The sequence below is a fragment of the Coregonus clupeaformis genome, chromosome 19, assembly GCF_020615455.1.
Source record: "Coregonus clupeaformis isolate EN_2021a chromosome 19, ASM2061545v1, whole genome shotgun sequence".
Lineage (NCBI taxonomy): Eukaryota > Metazoa > Chordata > Actinopteri > Salmoniformes > Salmonidae > Coregonus > Coregonus clupeaformis.
The window spans coordinates 44,698,222-44,711,454 of NC_059210.1; the positions used below are offsets into that span (position 1 = coordinate 44,698,222).

Here is a 13,233-nt window from a genome sequence, read left to right on the forward strand (position 1 = left end):
TAAAAGGAATAATAGCGCCATCTTGTGGTCAGTTGGGCTAAGTATGAGAAAAATACCACAGTGATTGTTGAAGCCGGTGTTACAGTTTTACATCTCGCGATCAAGATTTGCTGACCACCTTTCCACCGGAAGAGAACACAGCGCTACCTAGCATTTTCCATTCGTTGAGTTGGCCCGGGATGCTAACCGCAATGTGTGTGTGTATAGTGTATAGTATTTGAAATATGAATTAGCGTAGCTTTTTTAAAGCAGTAAATGGACATATAGCGTCGTTAGAGTAAATATTAGCCACATTTACCGGGCCTTTGAGAGAAGATCTCTCGTCATGTTTGGGAGAGAAGCGGAGGTCTGGCGCGCGGGCTGTCAACAAAGTCCGGCTGAAAAAACGCTGCTGTTTCCCCTGCTATCTCGTATGACATAGTCCTGGTAAGGACACTCAATGACGTCTAATAACATAGCCAGTTTGTTATACATGTTGTGTTATGCTGTATGTAACATAGCTAGATGTCATCATGTCAATGTTGTGTGGCGACCCAGTCGCACAGAAATACAGGGGGTAACGTTATCTAGCTATGCATGCATGTCAGTCAACTGCAATGCAGTAACGCCAGCTTACATCTAGCTTAACTAACTGTCTGACTTTTGTAATAAGCCCTCAATTACTTAACTAGCTAATTAGCAGAATCAGTAGTTGGCCAGCTAAGTCTGTCATCTAAGTAACCTAGTTCTATAAACCAGTTAGCTAACTTGTCTTGCATATTACAGTAATGTTAGTGAAACAAGTAAAGTTACATTTAATAAGATTAATGTAGAGCGACCACTGTTGGGAAGTGCATTAGCTAGGTACATGGCCAGAATGTGTTGTTTTGCTGGTGCCTGCTGTATGTCAATCTCTATGGCTTAACTGTCACCAACATATGTCACCTGACCACGTGCCCATGTCAGGGCCAAGCCGGACTAGTATCAGCCTTCTACTCAGTAGCCACAACTGGAGTGTGACCTTAGATTTGTTAGCTCATTAATCAATTCATATTTTATCATGATCTGGTGAATACAGGTAAAATACACAATGTTGGTATTGTAGTAATGAAATGATTTACATTTAATTCTTGCATCTGCAGGTGAAGACAAAGCTGAATCATGCCGGGGAAGCTGAAAGCTAAGATTGTGGCGGGACGTCACTTACCCGTCATGGACAGAGCCAGCGACCTCACTGATGCCTTCGTAGAGGTGTGCATGGTCCATTCTCAGTTTACTTTGAAAAAAACATCAGGTCAACGTAATCTTACAACTCTTTCAACACATATACTGTGTTACAGTGCTGCAGTACTAGCCTTGTGGTGTTCTTCATTGATGTTGTGTCTTACAGGTCAAGTTTGGCAACACAACTTTCAAAACAGATGTCTACCCCAAGTCCCTTAACCCACAGTGGAACTCAGAGTGGTTCAAATTTGAGGTAAAATGTCTGGATATGACTTCTTGACTTATTTCTCTTTGAAGGGAGGTGTTTGTGAATGGCATAGGATTACAGGGTAAAGAAGCTAGGGCAGGGTTCTCCCCAAAGATTGTAAGAGGGGCGCTGCGCCACCTTGTGGACTGGCTGCGCCACAATATAAAAACAACAACTTTATTTGCCATTTTTGCTCTAGATTGCAGGAAATGTCAGTTACATGTGTTAAAAAAATTTCTACCTCCCTCCGGGTATCCCGCCGGCCGTACTCCGCAGCACCACCTTGTTAAAAAATCCTGGGGCGAACCCTGTAGTGTCAACATGATAGTCCTGTATTCTTGTTTCCCCAACTTTTTTGTCCCCCCTCCTCTAGGTGGATGATGAGGATTTGCAGGATGAGCCTTTACAGATCACAGTGTTGGACCATGACACTTACAGTGCCAACGACGCAATAGGAAAGGTCTACATTGACATCGACCCACTGCTGTCCAGCGAGGCTGCTACCGTCATCTCTGGATGGTTCCCCATCTACGACACTATACACGGTGCGTTTCTTATAGATACTGAACAAAAATATAAACGCAACATGCAGTAATTTCTAAGATTTTACTGAGTTAAACTTCATATAAGGAAATCAGTCAATTTAAATAAAGAAATTAGGCCCTAATCTATGGATTTCACATGACTGGGAATACAGATATACATCTGATTGTCACAGATACCTTAAAGAAAATGGGCCCCACAATGGGCCTCAGGATCTCGTCACGGTATCTCTCTGCATTCAACTAGACATCGATAAAATGCAATTGTGTTCGCTGTTCGTAGTTCGTAGCCTGCCTATACCATAACCCCACCGCCACCATGGGGCACTCTGTTCACAACGTTGACATCAGCAAACCGCTCGCCCACAGGACGCCATACACGTAGTCTGCGGTTGTGAAGCTGGTTGGACGTGCTGCCAAATTCTAAAAAATTATGGTTGGTCAATGAACATTCAATTCTCTGGCAACAGCCCTGGTGGACATTCCTGCAGTCAACATTCCAATTGCGCACTCCCTCAAAACTTGAGACATCTGTGGAATTGTGTTGTGTGGCAAAACTGCACATTTTAGAGGGGCCTTTTATTGTCCCCAGTACAATGTGCACCTGTGTAATGATCATGCTGTTTAATCAGGTTCTTTATATGTCACACCTGTCAGGTGGATGGATTATGTTGGCAAAGGAGAAATGCTCACTAACAGGGATGTAACAAATTTGTGAACCAAATTTGAGAGAAATATGCTTTTTGTGCGTCTGGAACATTTCTGGGATCTTTTATTTCAGCTCATGAAACATGGGACCAACACTTTACATGTTGCGTTTCTACGCCACTATACGCTGAGTCTGTTATATACTTCCCCCCCCATCTATGGCACAAGTTATATACTTCCCCATCAACGGTGCATGGCCACAGTGGTACTTTTCAGATACATAGCCAGGCCTCTAAAGGAATACACAGTGTTCTCTGTGTAACAGCCTGTAAATGCATGTTGTTCCTCTCTGCTGTAAAAACACTGCCTTACTAAAAGCTGTTATTTAACTGTGTCTGTCTGGTAGTGATGATGTAGCTCCTGTCTTCCTGGTTTGAGAGGGGAGAGGAACGTGTTAGTGAAGAGTTGGGGTTTCTAGGGTTAGGTGGTGTTTATGTCTGGTAGTAGTGTTTCTGTTCATTCTGTCCTCTCCTACAGGTATAAGAGGGGAGATTAATGTTCTGGTGAAGGTGGACCTCTTCAACGACCTAAACCGCTTCAGACAGTCCTCCTGTGGGGTCAAGTTCTTCTGCAGTGAGTCTGGTTCCCTATGGGGATGTACTATAGTAGAGAGGTCTAGTCACAAGAAATGAATGATGATGATAAGGTGTTTATGCGTGTCTCTGTGTGTTAGCAACATCCATCCCGAGGTGTTACCGCGCAGCACTGGTCCATGGCTTTGTTGAGGAGCTGGTGGTTAACGAGGACCCGGAGTACCAGTGGATCGACCGCATCAGAACACCCAGGGCTTCTAACGAGGCCCGCCAGCGACTCATCTCCCTCATGTCTGGTACACAATCCAGCTATCTAACTCTCTCTACAGTATATATATATTACAGTATATAACTATTCTATAGTATTACAGTATTACAGTATATTACATCAGAACGCCAAGGGCTTCTAACGAGGCGTGTGTGTGTGTGTGTAGGTGAGCTGCAGAGGAAGATAGGTCTGAAGGTGTTGGAGATGGGTGGTAATGCGGTGGTGGGCTACCTGCAATGCTTTGATCTGGAGGGAGAGTCAGGTCTGGTGGTCCGAGCCATCGGCACCGCCTGCACTCTGGACAAACTCATCCCTGGGACCGCTTCCAACACCACCACACAACCCAACACCGCCCCGGCATCCAATGCCTGCAACTCCCCCTCCAAGGAAAGCAAAGAGTGAGTATTGAACGACCGCATGAGCATGGAGCCTGTGTGTTTGTGTGTGTGTGTGAGAGAGAGAGAGAGAGAGAGCAAGAAAGGGAGAGAGTGTGTGTGTATGTGTTCGTGTCCTGCCTTTGGACTGACTCCTGTGTGTGTCTCAGTATTTCTGTCGCTACATTTGTGACCAGATTTCCCAATGGGGGCTTATGTCAAATTGACATAATCTTATTGTATTTATTATTGTATTTGTCACATGCTTCGTAGACAACAGGTGTAGACTAACAGTGAAATGCTTACTTACGGGTCAATTTCCAAAAATGCAGAGTTAAAGATAAAATAAAAAAATATAAATAGTGACACAAGGAATAAATACACAGTGAATAACGAATAAAAATAAGGTGTGTGTGTGATTGTGTGGCATCAGTATGCATTTGTGTGCATGTTATGTGTGTATGTGTGTGTTGGGGTGTCAGTGTAAGTCTGTGTGAGTCCAGTGTGTGTGCATAGTCGGTGCAAGAGAGAGAGTGCAAAAAAGGGTCAATGCAGGTAGTCTGGGTAGCCATTTGATTAGCCATTTAGCAGTCTTGTTTAGAAGTCTTATGGCTTGGGGGTAGAAGCTGTTCAGGGTCTCGTTGGTCCCAGACTGCATTGGTACCGTTTGCCGTGTGGTTTCAGAGAGAACAGTCTGTGGCTTGGGTGGCTGAAGTCTTTGGTATAAAGGTCCTGGATGGCAGGGAGCTCGGCCCCAGTGATGCACCCCTGAGGGCCCCCGTGTTGAGGGTCAGTGTGCCGGATGTGTTGTTGCCTACCCTCAGGAAATCCAGGATCGCGTTGCAGAGGGAGGTGTTCAGTCCCAGGGACCTTAGCTTAGTGATGAGCTTCGAGGGCACTATGGTGTTGAACGCTGAGCTGTAGTCAATGAACAGCGTTCTCACGTAGGTGTTCCTTTTGGCCAAGTGGGAAAGGGCAGTGTGGCGTGCAATAGAGATTGCGTCATCTGTAGTGGTGGTATGCGATGTGGAGTGGGTCCAGGGTGTCTGAGATGATGGTGTTGATGTGAGCCATAACCAGCCTTTAAAAGCATTTCATGGCTACAGATGTGAGTGCTACAGGGCGATAGTCATTTAGACAGGTTACCTTGGCGTTCTTGGGCACAGGGACTGTGGTGGTCTGCTTGAAACAGGTATTACAGACTGGGTCCGGGAGAGGTTGAACATTTCAGTGAATACGCTTGCCAGCTGGTCAGCGCATGCTCTTAGTACACGTCCTGGTAATCTGCCTTTTGAATGTTAACTTGTTTAAAGGTCTTACTCACATTGGCTACGGAGAGCATGATTACACAGTTGTCCGGAACAGCTGGTGCTGTCACGCATGGTTCAGTGTTGCTTGCCTCGAAGAGAGCATAGAAGGCATTTAGCTTGTCTGGTAGGCTTGTGTCACATGGCAGCTCGTGGCTGGGTTTCCCTTTGTAATCTGTGATAGTTTGCAAGCCCTGCCACATCCAACGAGCGTCAGAGCCGGTGTAGTAGGATTGGATCCTTGTCCTGTATTGACGCTTTGCCTGTTTGGTGGTTCGTCTGAGGGTGTACCAGGTTTATAAAAAGCGTCCGGGTTAGTGTCACACTCCCTGAACGTGGCAGCTCTAGCCTTTTAGCTCATTGTGGATGTTGCCTGTAATCCATGGCTTCTGGTTGGGACACGTACATACGGTCACTGTGGGGAGGACGTCGTTGATGCACTTATTAATGAAGCCGGTGACTGATGTGGTAAACTCCTCAATGCCAACCGATGAATCCCAGAACAATCATGGCTAGCCAGGAAAGATCTTGTCTTTCTCCCTATATAGCTCAGTGGTTTCTCCTTGGCTAAACTAGTTTCATAAGTTTACATTTTATTCATATTTACAGATTCCATACAAGTTTGTAATTAAGGCACATGAAAGTTGACATGTTCAAGAAGGCATTACTGCACACAAAAAAATGTATATATAGCGCTCACTAACTGTAAGTCGCTCTGGATAAGAGCGTCTGCTAAATTACTAAAATGTAAAAAAGTAGGAACTAGCGTCAAACGGCCCCTTTGAGACGGCATGTCACATTTGGTGTGTGTGTGTATTATATCATGTGACATAGCTATAGTATATGCTGTATCTGTCTGTTTTCAAATGGCTCTACTCTCTGTTCATTTGCATGTTAGTGCTGCTCTCTCCTGCTCTCTCACATTCTCTCTCTTGTTTGACTGTGTGTGTGTCTGAGGGCTGTGCATGAGCTTGTTCCTGCTAGTATGGTCGGAGGAAGGGAGAAGGGGGGGATGGATGAATGGAGGGATAAAAGAAGGTAGGGTGGGTGCCGGTGCAAGCATTTTCTTTAGCTGCAGCATGTAGGTGGGTGTTAAAATGCAAAAGGAGGGGGTAGACAACCTCTCCTCTTTATTTTTTATTGTCTTTTCTTGTGCTCTATTTTTCTTTGCTGCAATGTTGTGGTGTGTTGTTGTTGTGTTTCTCTTCTTCTCTGCCTCTGCTGCACATGGATTGGCTCTTCTCTTGATGTATGCGTTTGGATTGGTCCACTGTCCGTCTCTACATGGTGATTGGTTCAGGTCTCCTCTGGCCCACGGATGTCGCTCCAGCCACAACAGCCCTGTCCACTCAGCCTGCAGCTCTCAGAGACTGTCCCACTCCCAGAACTTCTCTGTCTCTGTCCCTACTCTGGTCTTTACTGGTACGGACAGAGAAAAATAGCGAGAGAGGGAAGGAGGGAGGGAGAGCGGGAAGGCTCTTCACTGGGAGGGAGGGTTAGAAAGAGAGAACCTCTGTGTTCCTACATGGGTCTTCACTCATACATAGAAAGGGAGAGATTATAAAAGAGAAATAAGGAGACTGACATAAAAGAGATAGGTAAACTGTGGGGTAATGGAGAGCCAGAGCAATAGAGCATGGGACAGAGAAACTAATGGATAGATATCGATGAGATAGTTACCACCCTCTCCCCCCCCAAAAAAGTAACCCTCAGAGCCCATTCTTCCTTGCCATTGGATGAGAAGATTGTGACATAATAATAATAATAATAATAATAATAATAATAATAATAATAACATCTTTTTGGGACATCACCATTTGGGACATCACCAGTCCCAAATGCTTCCTCTTCCTATGTCCCCCTCAGCCAATAATAGAGCCCCTACAGGCAGAGCCAACCCATTGTAAGACTTAAGATATCCACCCAAGCAGATCCATCCCTTCCACCTGTCCTCAGTACCTAGGACCTAATTTTGCCTGATTCCGTGTAGTTTTTTCAAATTCCGCTCACAAAATCTAACTTTTTTTTTAAATAGGAAAACAACAACATTGGATGTTGTAAGTCCACAACAATGTTTAAACCACATCAGGAGAACACTTTTGAGGTCTGGGAAAAATTTTACATTTCGATTTTTGTGTGTACTTACCCTTTAATGCAAGTGCGAACCAGGAAGAGACCATTGTTTGGTTAACGGTGTTTCTGTAGCGCTCATGTGATTGCAGAGTTTGCAAAACAAATGGCTACTGGATTGATTTAAATAATCATGATATTATTCTTCCAGGTAGGCAACTTTGTAGTTTAATTAAGAAGGTTTTTGGGAAAGCCTTTCCATCTCTACCAGAAGATTGTTCTGATTAGCTTCATCGCTAATGGCTACACAAAGTGTAGACATATGCGCGCACTGCACACATACACACAGACGTGCATTCCTGTGCCGTTTCAGAAAGTTGCAGAAAAATACGAATCACCTGATGCATTTCGTTCATGTCTTATGATTAACTTGAGCAAATTAATGCAATTTAGTTGATTTCCTATTAAGTTCAATAAATGTTTGAATATTCATTAAATTCTGTTTTAATGTTAAGCACCCCTCTTAGTCCAGTTCAGTTCAATCAACTTCATTTGTCTCCAAGGGGCAGTCATCCAGGAGTCTGTTGGGCTCAATTCCTTTTCAGTTCTGTTTATGTTGGAAGTTAATTGAAATTCCAATTCAAGAAACTACTCATCCCTTTGGTGTTGTTGGCTTGGCCCATGTTGTGTTGTGTGTTTCTGCCATGCTTTCCTCCTCAGTTGGATATATCTGTGTGTGTTTCTGTTTACGCTTCATGTGCTTGGATTTTTAGTTCCGCAGCCCAGTCATTTGCAGTCCACACACCTCACACACACCTATCAGCAAAGCATCTCTCTTTGACACACACACACACACACACACACACAGATATAGGTGACTGATGTGTGTGTTCTCCTGGCAGGCCCGTGTTCAGTGAGGACCCACCCCACCCCCTCTCCGTCCCTCCCACCCCTCTCAGAACCCTCCCTTCCTCCTCCTCCTCTCCTCCTCCCTTCTCTTCATCCAAGCCATGCAGTCGCCAGTCCTCCTCCTCAGACACAGACCTCAGTCTGACGCCCAAGATGGGTAAGACCTCACTACCCTCCTCACCCTTCCTCACACTCTCTGTCTGCACCTTTCCTCACCCCCCACCTCTGAACCTCACTGTGTTTAAGTTTTCCATCCCATTTCATTGTTTTATTGATTTTTTAGATTTTTTTCAAGTCATTGTGTTAGAAACGCACACACAGCAGCTGTGGACCATAGAGTTCTGGTGTTGACCACGTAAAAACCCACACACCCCCTAGGACAGGACAGGGTTCCCCCTACCGGTGGAAATACACCCTGCAAACCCCCCTTTCTTCCTCTCTTCCCCTACTCCCTTCTTCCTAAAGGATTTTTATTTTATGTTTTCCTGTCAGATTTAAGGTCTTGTGACTTTCCTCCACTGTCACTTTCTTCTCTGCTTTTCTTGCTGTCTTCTTCTTTTCCCCTTGTTTTCTGGCTCACCTCTCTCCTCTCCCCACCTCCTGCCTCGCTCTCTCTCCCCCTCTTCTCCTCCTCCCCTTTCTCGCTCTCTCTCTCGTTCGCTCTCTCGCTCTCCTCACCTTTTACTCTGCCCAACAGTGACGACCTCCCAAGAGAGGTTTGTCTCCCGTCCTGGGATCTTCCTCTGTCCCAGTTCCCCTGCCCTCTCCTCCGACTCCCAGCTCCTTCCTCCTTGGGTCTGCCCCCAAGCCAACACCCTGCCCCCTCTCCCCTCTGTCCAATCAGAGGGGTACGTGTTGAGAAAGAGTGTATCATTCAGTGAAGAGCTGATGCTGGCGGCCTCTGGTAGGAGAGTCCTGACAACACTCTTTTTTTATAACACTATAACAACCTGCAGGAGTCACGATGCCCAACAACATCCCTTATAATACCTGTTACACTTAAATAGTTAAATAGCCTTTATTATAGTCTCTGGTAGGGCACAGAGTGCAAAAGTCGTGATGGTCTAAAACACCTTTTACAAACAGCATCTACAACCACCCCTTAGAAACCCCTATAACAATTTTTGTAAGTGTATTATTATTATTATTTATTTTTAAATACCTTATTTACATAAGTATTCAGACCCTTTGCTATGAGACTCGAAATTGAGTTCAGGTGCATCCTGTTTCCATTGATCATCCTTGATGTTTCTACAACTTGATTGGAGTCCACCTGTGGTAAATTCAATTGATTGGACATCATTTTGGAAAGGCACACACCTGTCTATATAAGGTCCAACAATTGACAGTGTATGTCAGAGCATAAACAAAGCCATGAGGTTGAAGGAATTGTCTGTAGAGCTCCGAGACAGAATTGTATCGAGGAACAGATCTGGGGAAGGGTACCAAAACATTTCTGCAGCATTAAAGGTCCCCAGGAACACAGTGGCCTCCATCATTCTTAAATGGAAGAAGTTTGGAACCACCAAGACTATTCCTAGAGTTGGCCGCCCTGCCAAACTGAGCAATCGGGGGAGAAGGGCCTTGGTCAGGGAGGTGATCATGAACCAGATGGTCACTGACAGAGCTCCAGAGTTCATCTGTGAAGATGGGAGAACCTTCCAGAAGGACAACGATCTCTGCAGCACTCCACCAATCAGGCCTTTATAGTAGAGTGGCCAGACGGAAGCCACTCCCTTGTAAAAGGCACATGACAACCCGCTTGGAGTTTGCCAAAAGGAACCTTAAGGACTCTCAGACCATGAGAAACAAGATTCTGTGGTCTGATGAAACCAAGATTGAACTCTTTGGCCTGAATGCTAAGCGTCACGTCTGGAGGAAACCTGGCACCATCCCTACGGCGAAGCGTGGTGGTGGCAGCATCATGCTGTGGGGATGTTTTTCAGCGGCAGGGACTGGGAAACTAGTCAGGATCGAGGGAAATATGAAACGGAGCAAAGTACAGAGAGATCCTTGATGAAAACCTGCTCCAGAGCATTCAGGACCTCAGACTGGGGCAAAGTTTCACCTTCCAACAGGACAACGACCCTGAGCACACAGCCAAGACAACGCAAGAGTGGCTTCGGGACAAGTCTCTGAATGTCCTTGAGTAGCCCAGCCAGAGCCCGGACTTGAACCCGATCAAACATCTCTGGAAAGAGCTGAAAAAAGCTGTGCAGCGAAGCTCCCCATCCAACCTGACAGAGCTTGAGAGGATCTGCAGAGAAGAATGGGAGAAACTCCCTAAATACAGGTGTGCCTAGCTTGTAGCGTCATACCCAAGAAGACTCGAGGCTGTAATCGCTGCCAAAGGTGCTTCAACAAAGTACTGAGTAAAGGGTCTGAATACTTACGTAAGTGTGATATTTCAGTTGTTTATTTTTAGTACATTTGCAAACATTTCTAAAAAGCTGTTTTTGCTTTGGCAATATGGGGTATTGTGTGTAGATTTGATGAGGGGGAAAAAACAATTTAATCAGACCTTACCCCGCTTGACCTTACCCCACTTAACCTTGGGTAAATTGTTCATCTCTGCTGGTCTCTGGCCCTCATACTGACTGCCTTGGAGGGACCACCTTCTCCTGGCCATTTCTCCACCTCAATGTGTGGTTTAAGGCATGTCCAGACCCCCACCCCCGTTTATGAGTCTCTATAAGGTGGCGTAGTCTGCAGCCTCCCAGGCCAGGCCAGTGGCAGGTAGAGTAGTGTACAGAGGGGATAATAAAGTAGCTCTTTGGACTCTATCCTCACAGGTATATGTATGGGAATGTTGTCATTAACAAAGATGTGTGGTAATTACTATGTACACTGAACAAAAATATAAATGCAACAATTTCAAAGATTTTACTGAGTTTCAGTTTATATTAGGAAATCAGTCAATTGAAATAAATTAATTAGGCCCTAATCTATGGATTTCACATGACTGGGAATACAGATATGCATCTGTTGGTCACAGATACCTTAAAAATGTAGGGGAGTGGATCAGAAAACCAGTCCTTATTTGGTGTGAGCGTCCCAAACATGCTCAATGGGTGACATGTCTGGTGAGTATGCAGGCCATGGAAGAACTAGGGCATGTTCAGCTTCCAGGATTTGTGTACAGAGCCTTGCGACACGGGGCTGTGCATTATCATGCTGAAACATGAGGTGATGGCGGTGGATGAATGGCACGACAATGGGCCTCAGGATCTCATCACGGTATCTCTGTGCATTCAAATTGCCATCGATAAAATTACATTTTGTTTGTTGTCGCAGCTTATGCCTGCCCATACCATAACCCCACCACCACCATGGGGCACTCTGTTCACAACATTGACATCAGCAAACCGCTCGCTCACACAACGCCTACACGCTTTCTGCCATCTGCCTGGTACAGTTGAAACCGGGATTCATCCGTGAAGAGCACACTTCTCCAGCATGCCAGTGGCCATAGAAGATCAGCATTTGCCCACTGAAGTCAGTTATGACGCCAATACCCTGGTGAGGACGACGTGCACGCACATGAGCTTCCCTGAGACAGTTTCTTACAGTTTTTGCAGAAATTCTGTCCGCTGTCCGGGTGGCTGGTCCGGGTGGCTGGTCTCAGATGATCCTGCAGGTGAAAAAGCCAGGTGTGGAGGTCCTGGGCTGGCGTGGTTACATGTGGTGTGCAGTTGTGAGGCCGGTTGGACGTACTGCCAAATTCTCTAAAATGATGTTGGTGGCTTGGTAGAGAAATTAACATTAAATTATTTTACATTTACATTTACGTCATTTAGCAGACGCTCTTATCCAGAGCGACTTACAAATTGGTGCATTCACCTTATGATAGCCAGTGGGACAACCACTTTACAAATCTTATTTTTTTAATTTTTCTTGTTTTTTTAGTTTTATTTGTTATATTTGTTCTTTTTTTTTTTTTTATTGTTAATTTTTTATTTTTAAGTATATTTTTACTTTTCATTTGTTTTATATATACACTGCTCAAAAAAGTAAAGGGAACACTTAAACAACACAATGTAACTCCAAGTCAATCACACTTCTGTGAAATCAAACTGTCCACTTAGGAAGCGACACTGATTGACAATAAATGTCACATGCTGTTGTGCAAATGGAATAGACAACAGGTGGAAATTATAGGCAATTAGCAAGACACCCCCAATAAAGAAGTGGTTCTTCAGGTGGTGACCACAGACCACTTCTCAGTTTCTATGCTTCCTGGTTGATGTTTTGGTCACATTTGAATGCTGGCGGTGCTTTCACTCTAGTGGTAGCATGAGACGGAGTCTACAACCCATACAAGTGGCTCAGGTAGTGCAGCTCATCCAGGATGGCACATCAATGCGAGCTGTGGCAAGAAGGTTTGCTGTGTCTGTCAGCATGGTGTCCAGAGCATGGAGGCGCTACCAGGAGACAGGCCAGTACATCAGGAGACGTGGAGGAGGCCATAGGAGGGCAACAACCCAGCAGCAGGACTGATACTTCCGCCTTTGTGCAAGGAGGAGCAGGAGGAGCACTGCCAGAGCCCTGCAAAATGACCTCCAGCAGGCCACAAATGTGCATGCGTCTGCTCAAACGGTCAGAAACAGACTCCATGAGGGTGGTATGAGGGCCCGACGTCCACAGGTGGGGGTTGTGCTTACAGCCCAACACCGTGCAGGACGTTTGGCATTTGCCAGAGAACACCAATATTGGCAAATTCGCCACTGGCGCCCTGTGCTCTTCACAGATGAAAGCAGGTTCACACTGAGCACGTGACAGACGTGACAGAGTCTGGAGACGCCGTGGAGAACGTTCTGCTGCCTGCAACATCCTCCAGCATGACCGGTTTGGCGGTGGGTCAGTCATGGTGTGGGGTGGCATTTCTTTGGGGGGGCCGCACAGCCCTCCATGTGCTCGCCAGAGGTAGCCTGACTGCCATTAGGTACCGAGATGAGATCCTCAGACCCCTTGTGAGACCATATGCTGGTGCGGTTGGCCCTGGGTTCCTCCTAATGCAAGACAATTCTAGACCTCATGTGGCTGGAGTGTGTCAGCAGTTCCTGCAAGAAGAA

The 13,233-nt window shown here is 45.7% G+C and overlaps 1 protein-coding gene across 12 annotated transcripts in view; it reads left to right on the plus strand.

The window, feature by feature from the left end:
- The first annotated feature begins 102 nt into the window (after window positions 1-102).
- Window positions 103-13,233, plus strand: part of c2cd5 (C2 calcium dependent domain containing 5) — an 82,733-nt gene continuing 69,602 nt past the window's right edge. For 6 of the 12 annotated variants that reach the window (XM_041837576.2, XM_041837580.2, XM_041837582.2 and 3 more), the window contains exons 1-8: window positions 104-426; window positions 1,122-1,230; window positions 1,370-1,456; window positions 1,824-1,995; window positions 3,178-3,273; window positions 3,374-3,529; window positions 3,668-3,899; window positions 8,155-8,318. In XM_041837576.2, coding sequence (XP_041693510.1) covers window positions 1,141-1,230; window positions 1,370-1,456; window positions 1,824-1,995; window positions 3,178-3,273; window positions 3,374-3,529; window positions 3,668-3,899; window positions 8,155-8,318 — 997 coding nt within the window. In that variant the 5' untranslated portion in view covers window positions 104-426; window positions 1,122-1,140. Of the gene's footprint in view, window positions 427-1,121; window positions 1,231-1,369; window positions 1,457-1,823; window positions 1,996-3,177; window positions 3,274-3,373; window positions 3,530-3,667; window positions 3,900-6,482; window positions 6,605-8,154; window positions 8,319-13,233 lie in introns of all 12 variants that reach the window. The other 6 variants (XM_041837573.2, XM_041837575.2, XM_041837574.2 and 3 more) reach the window with 2 other exon arrangements.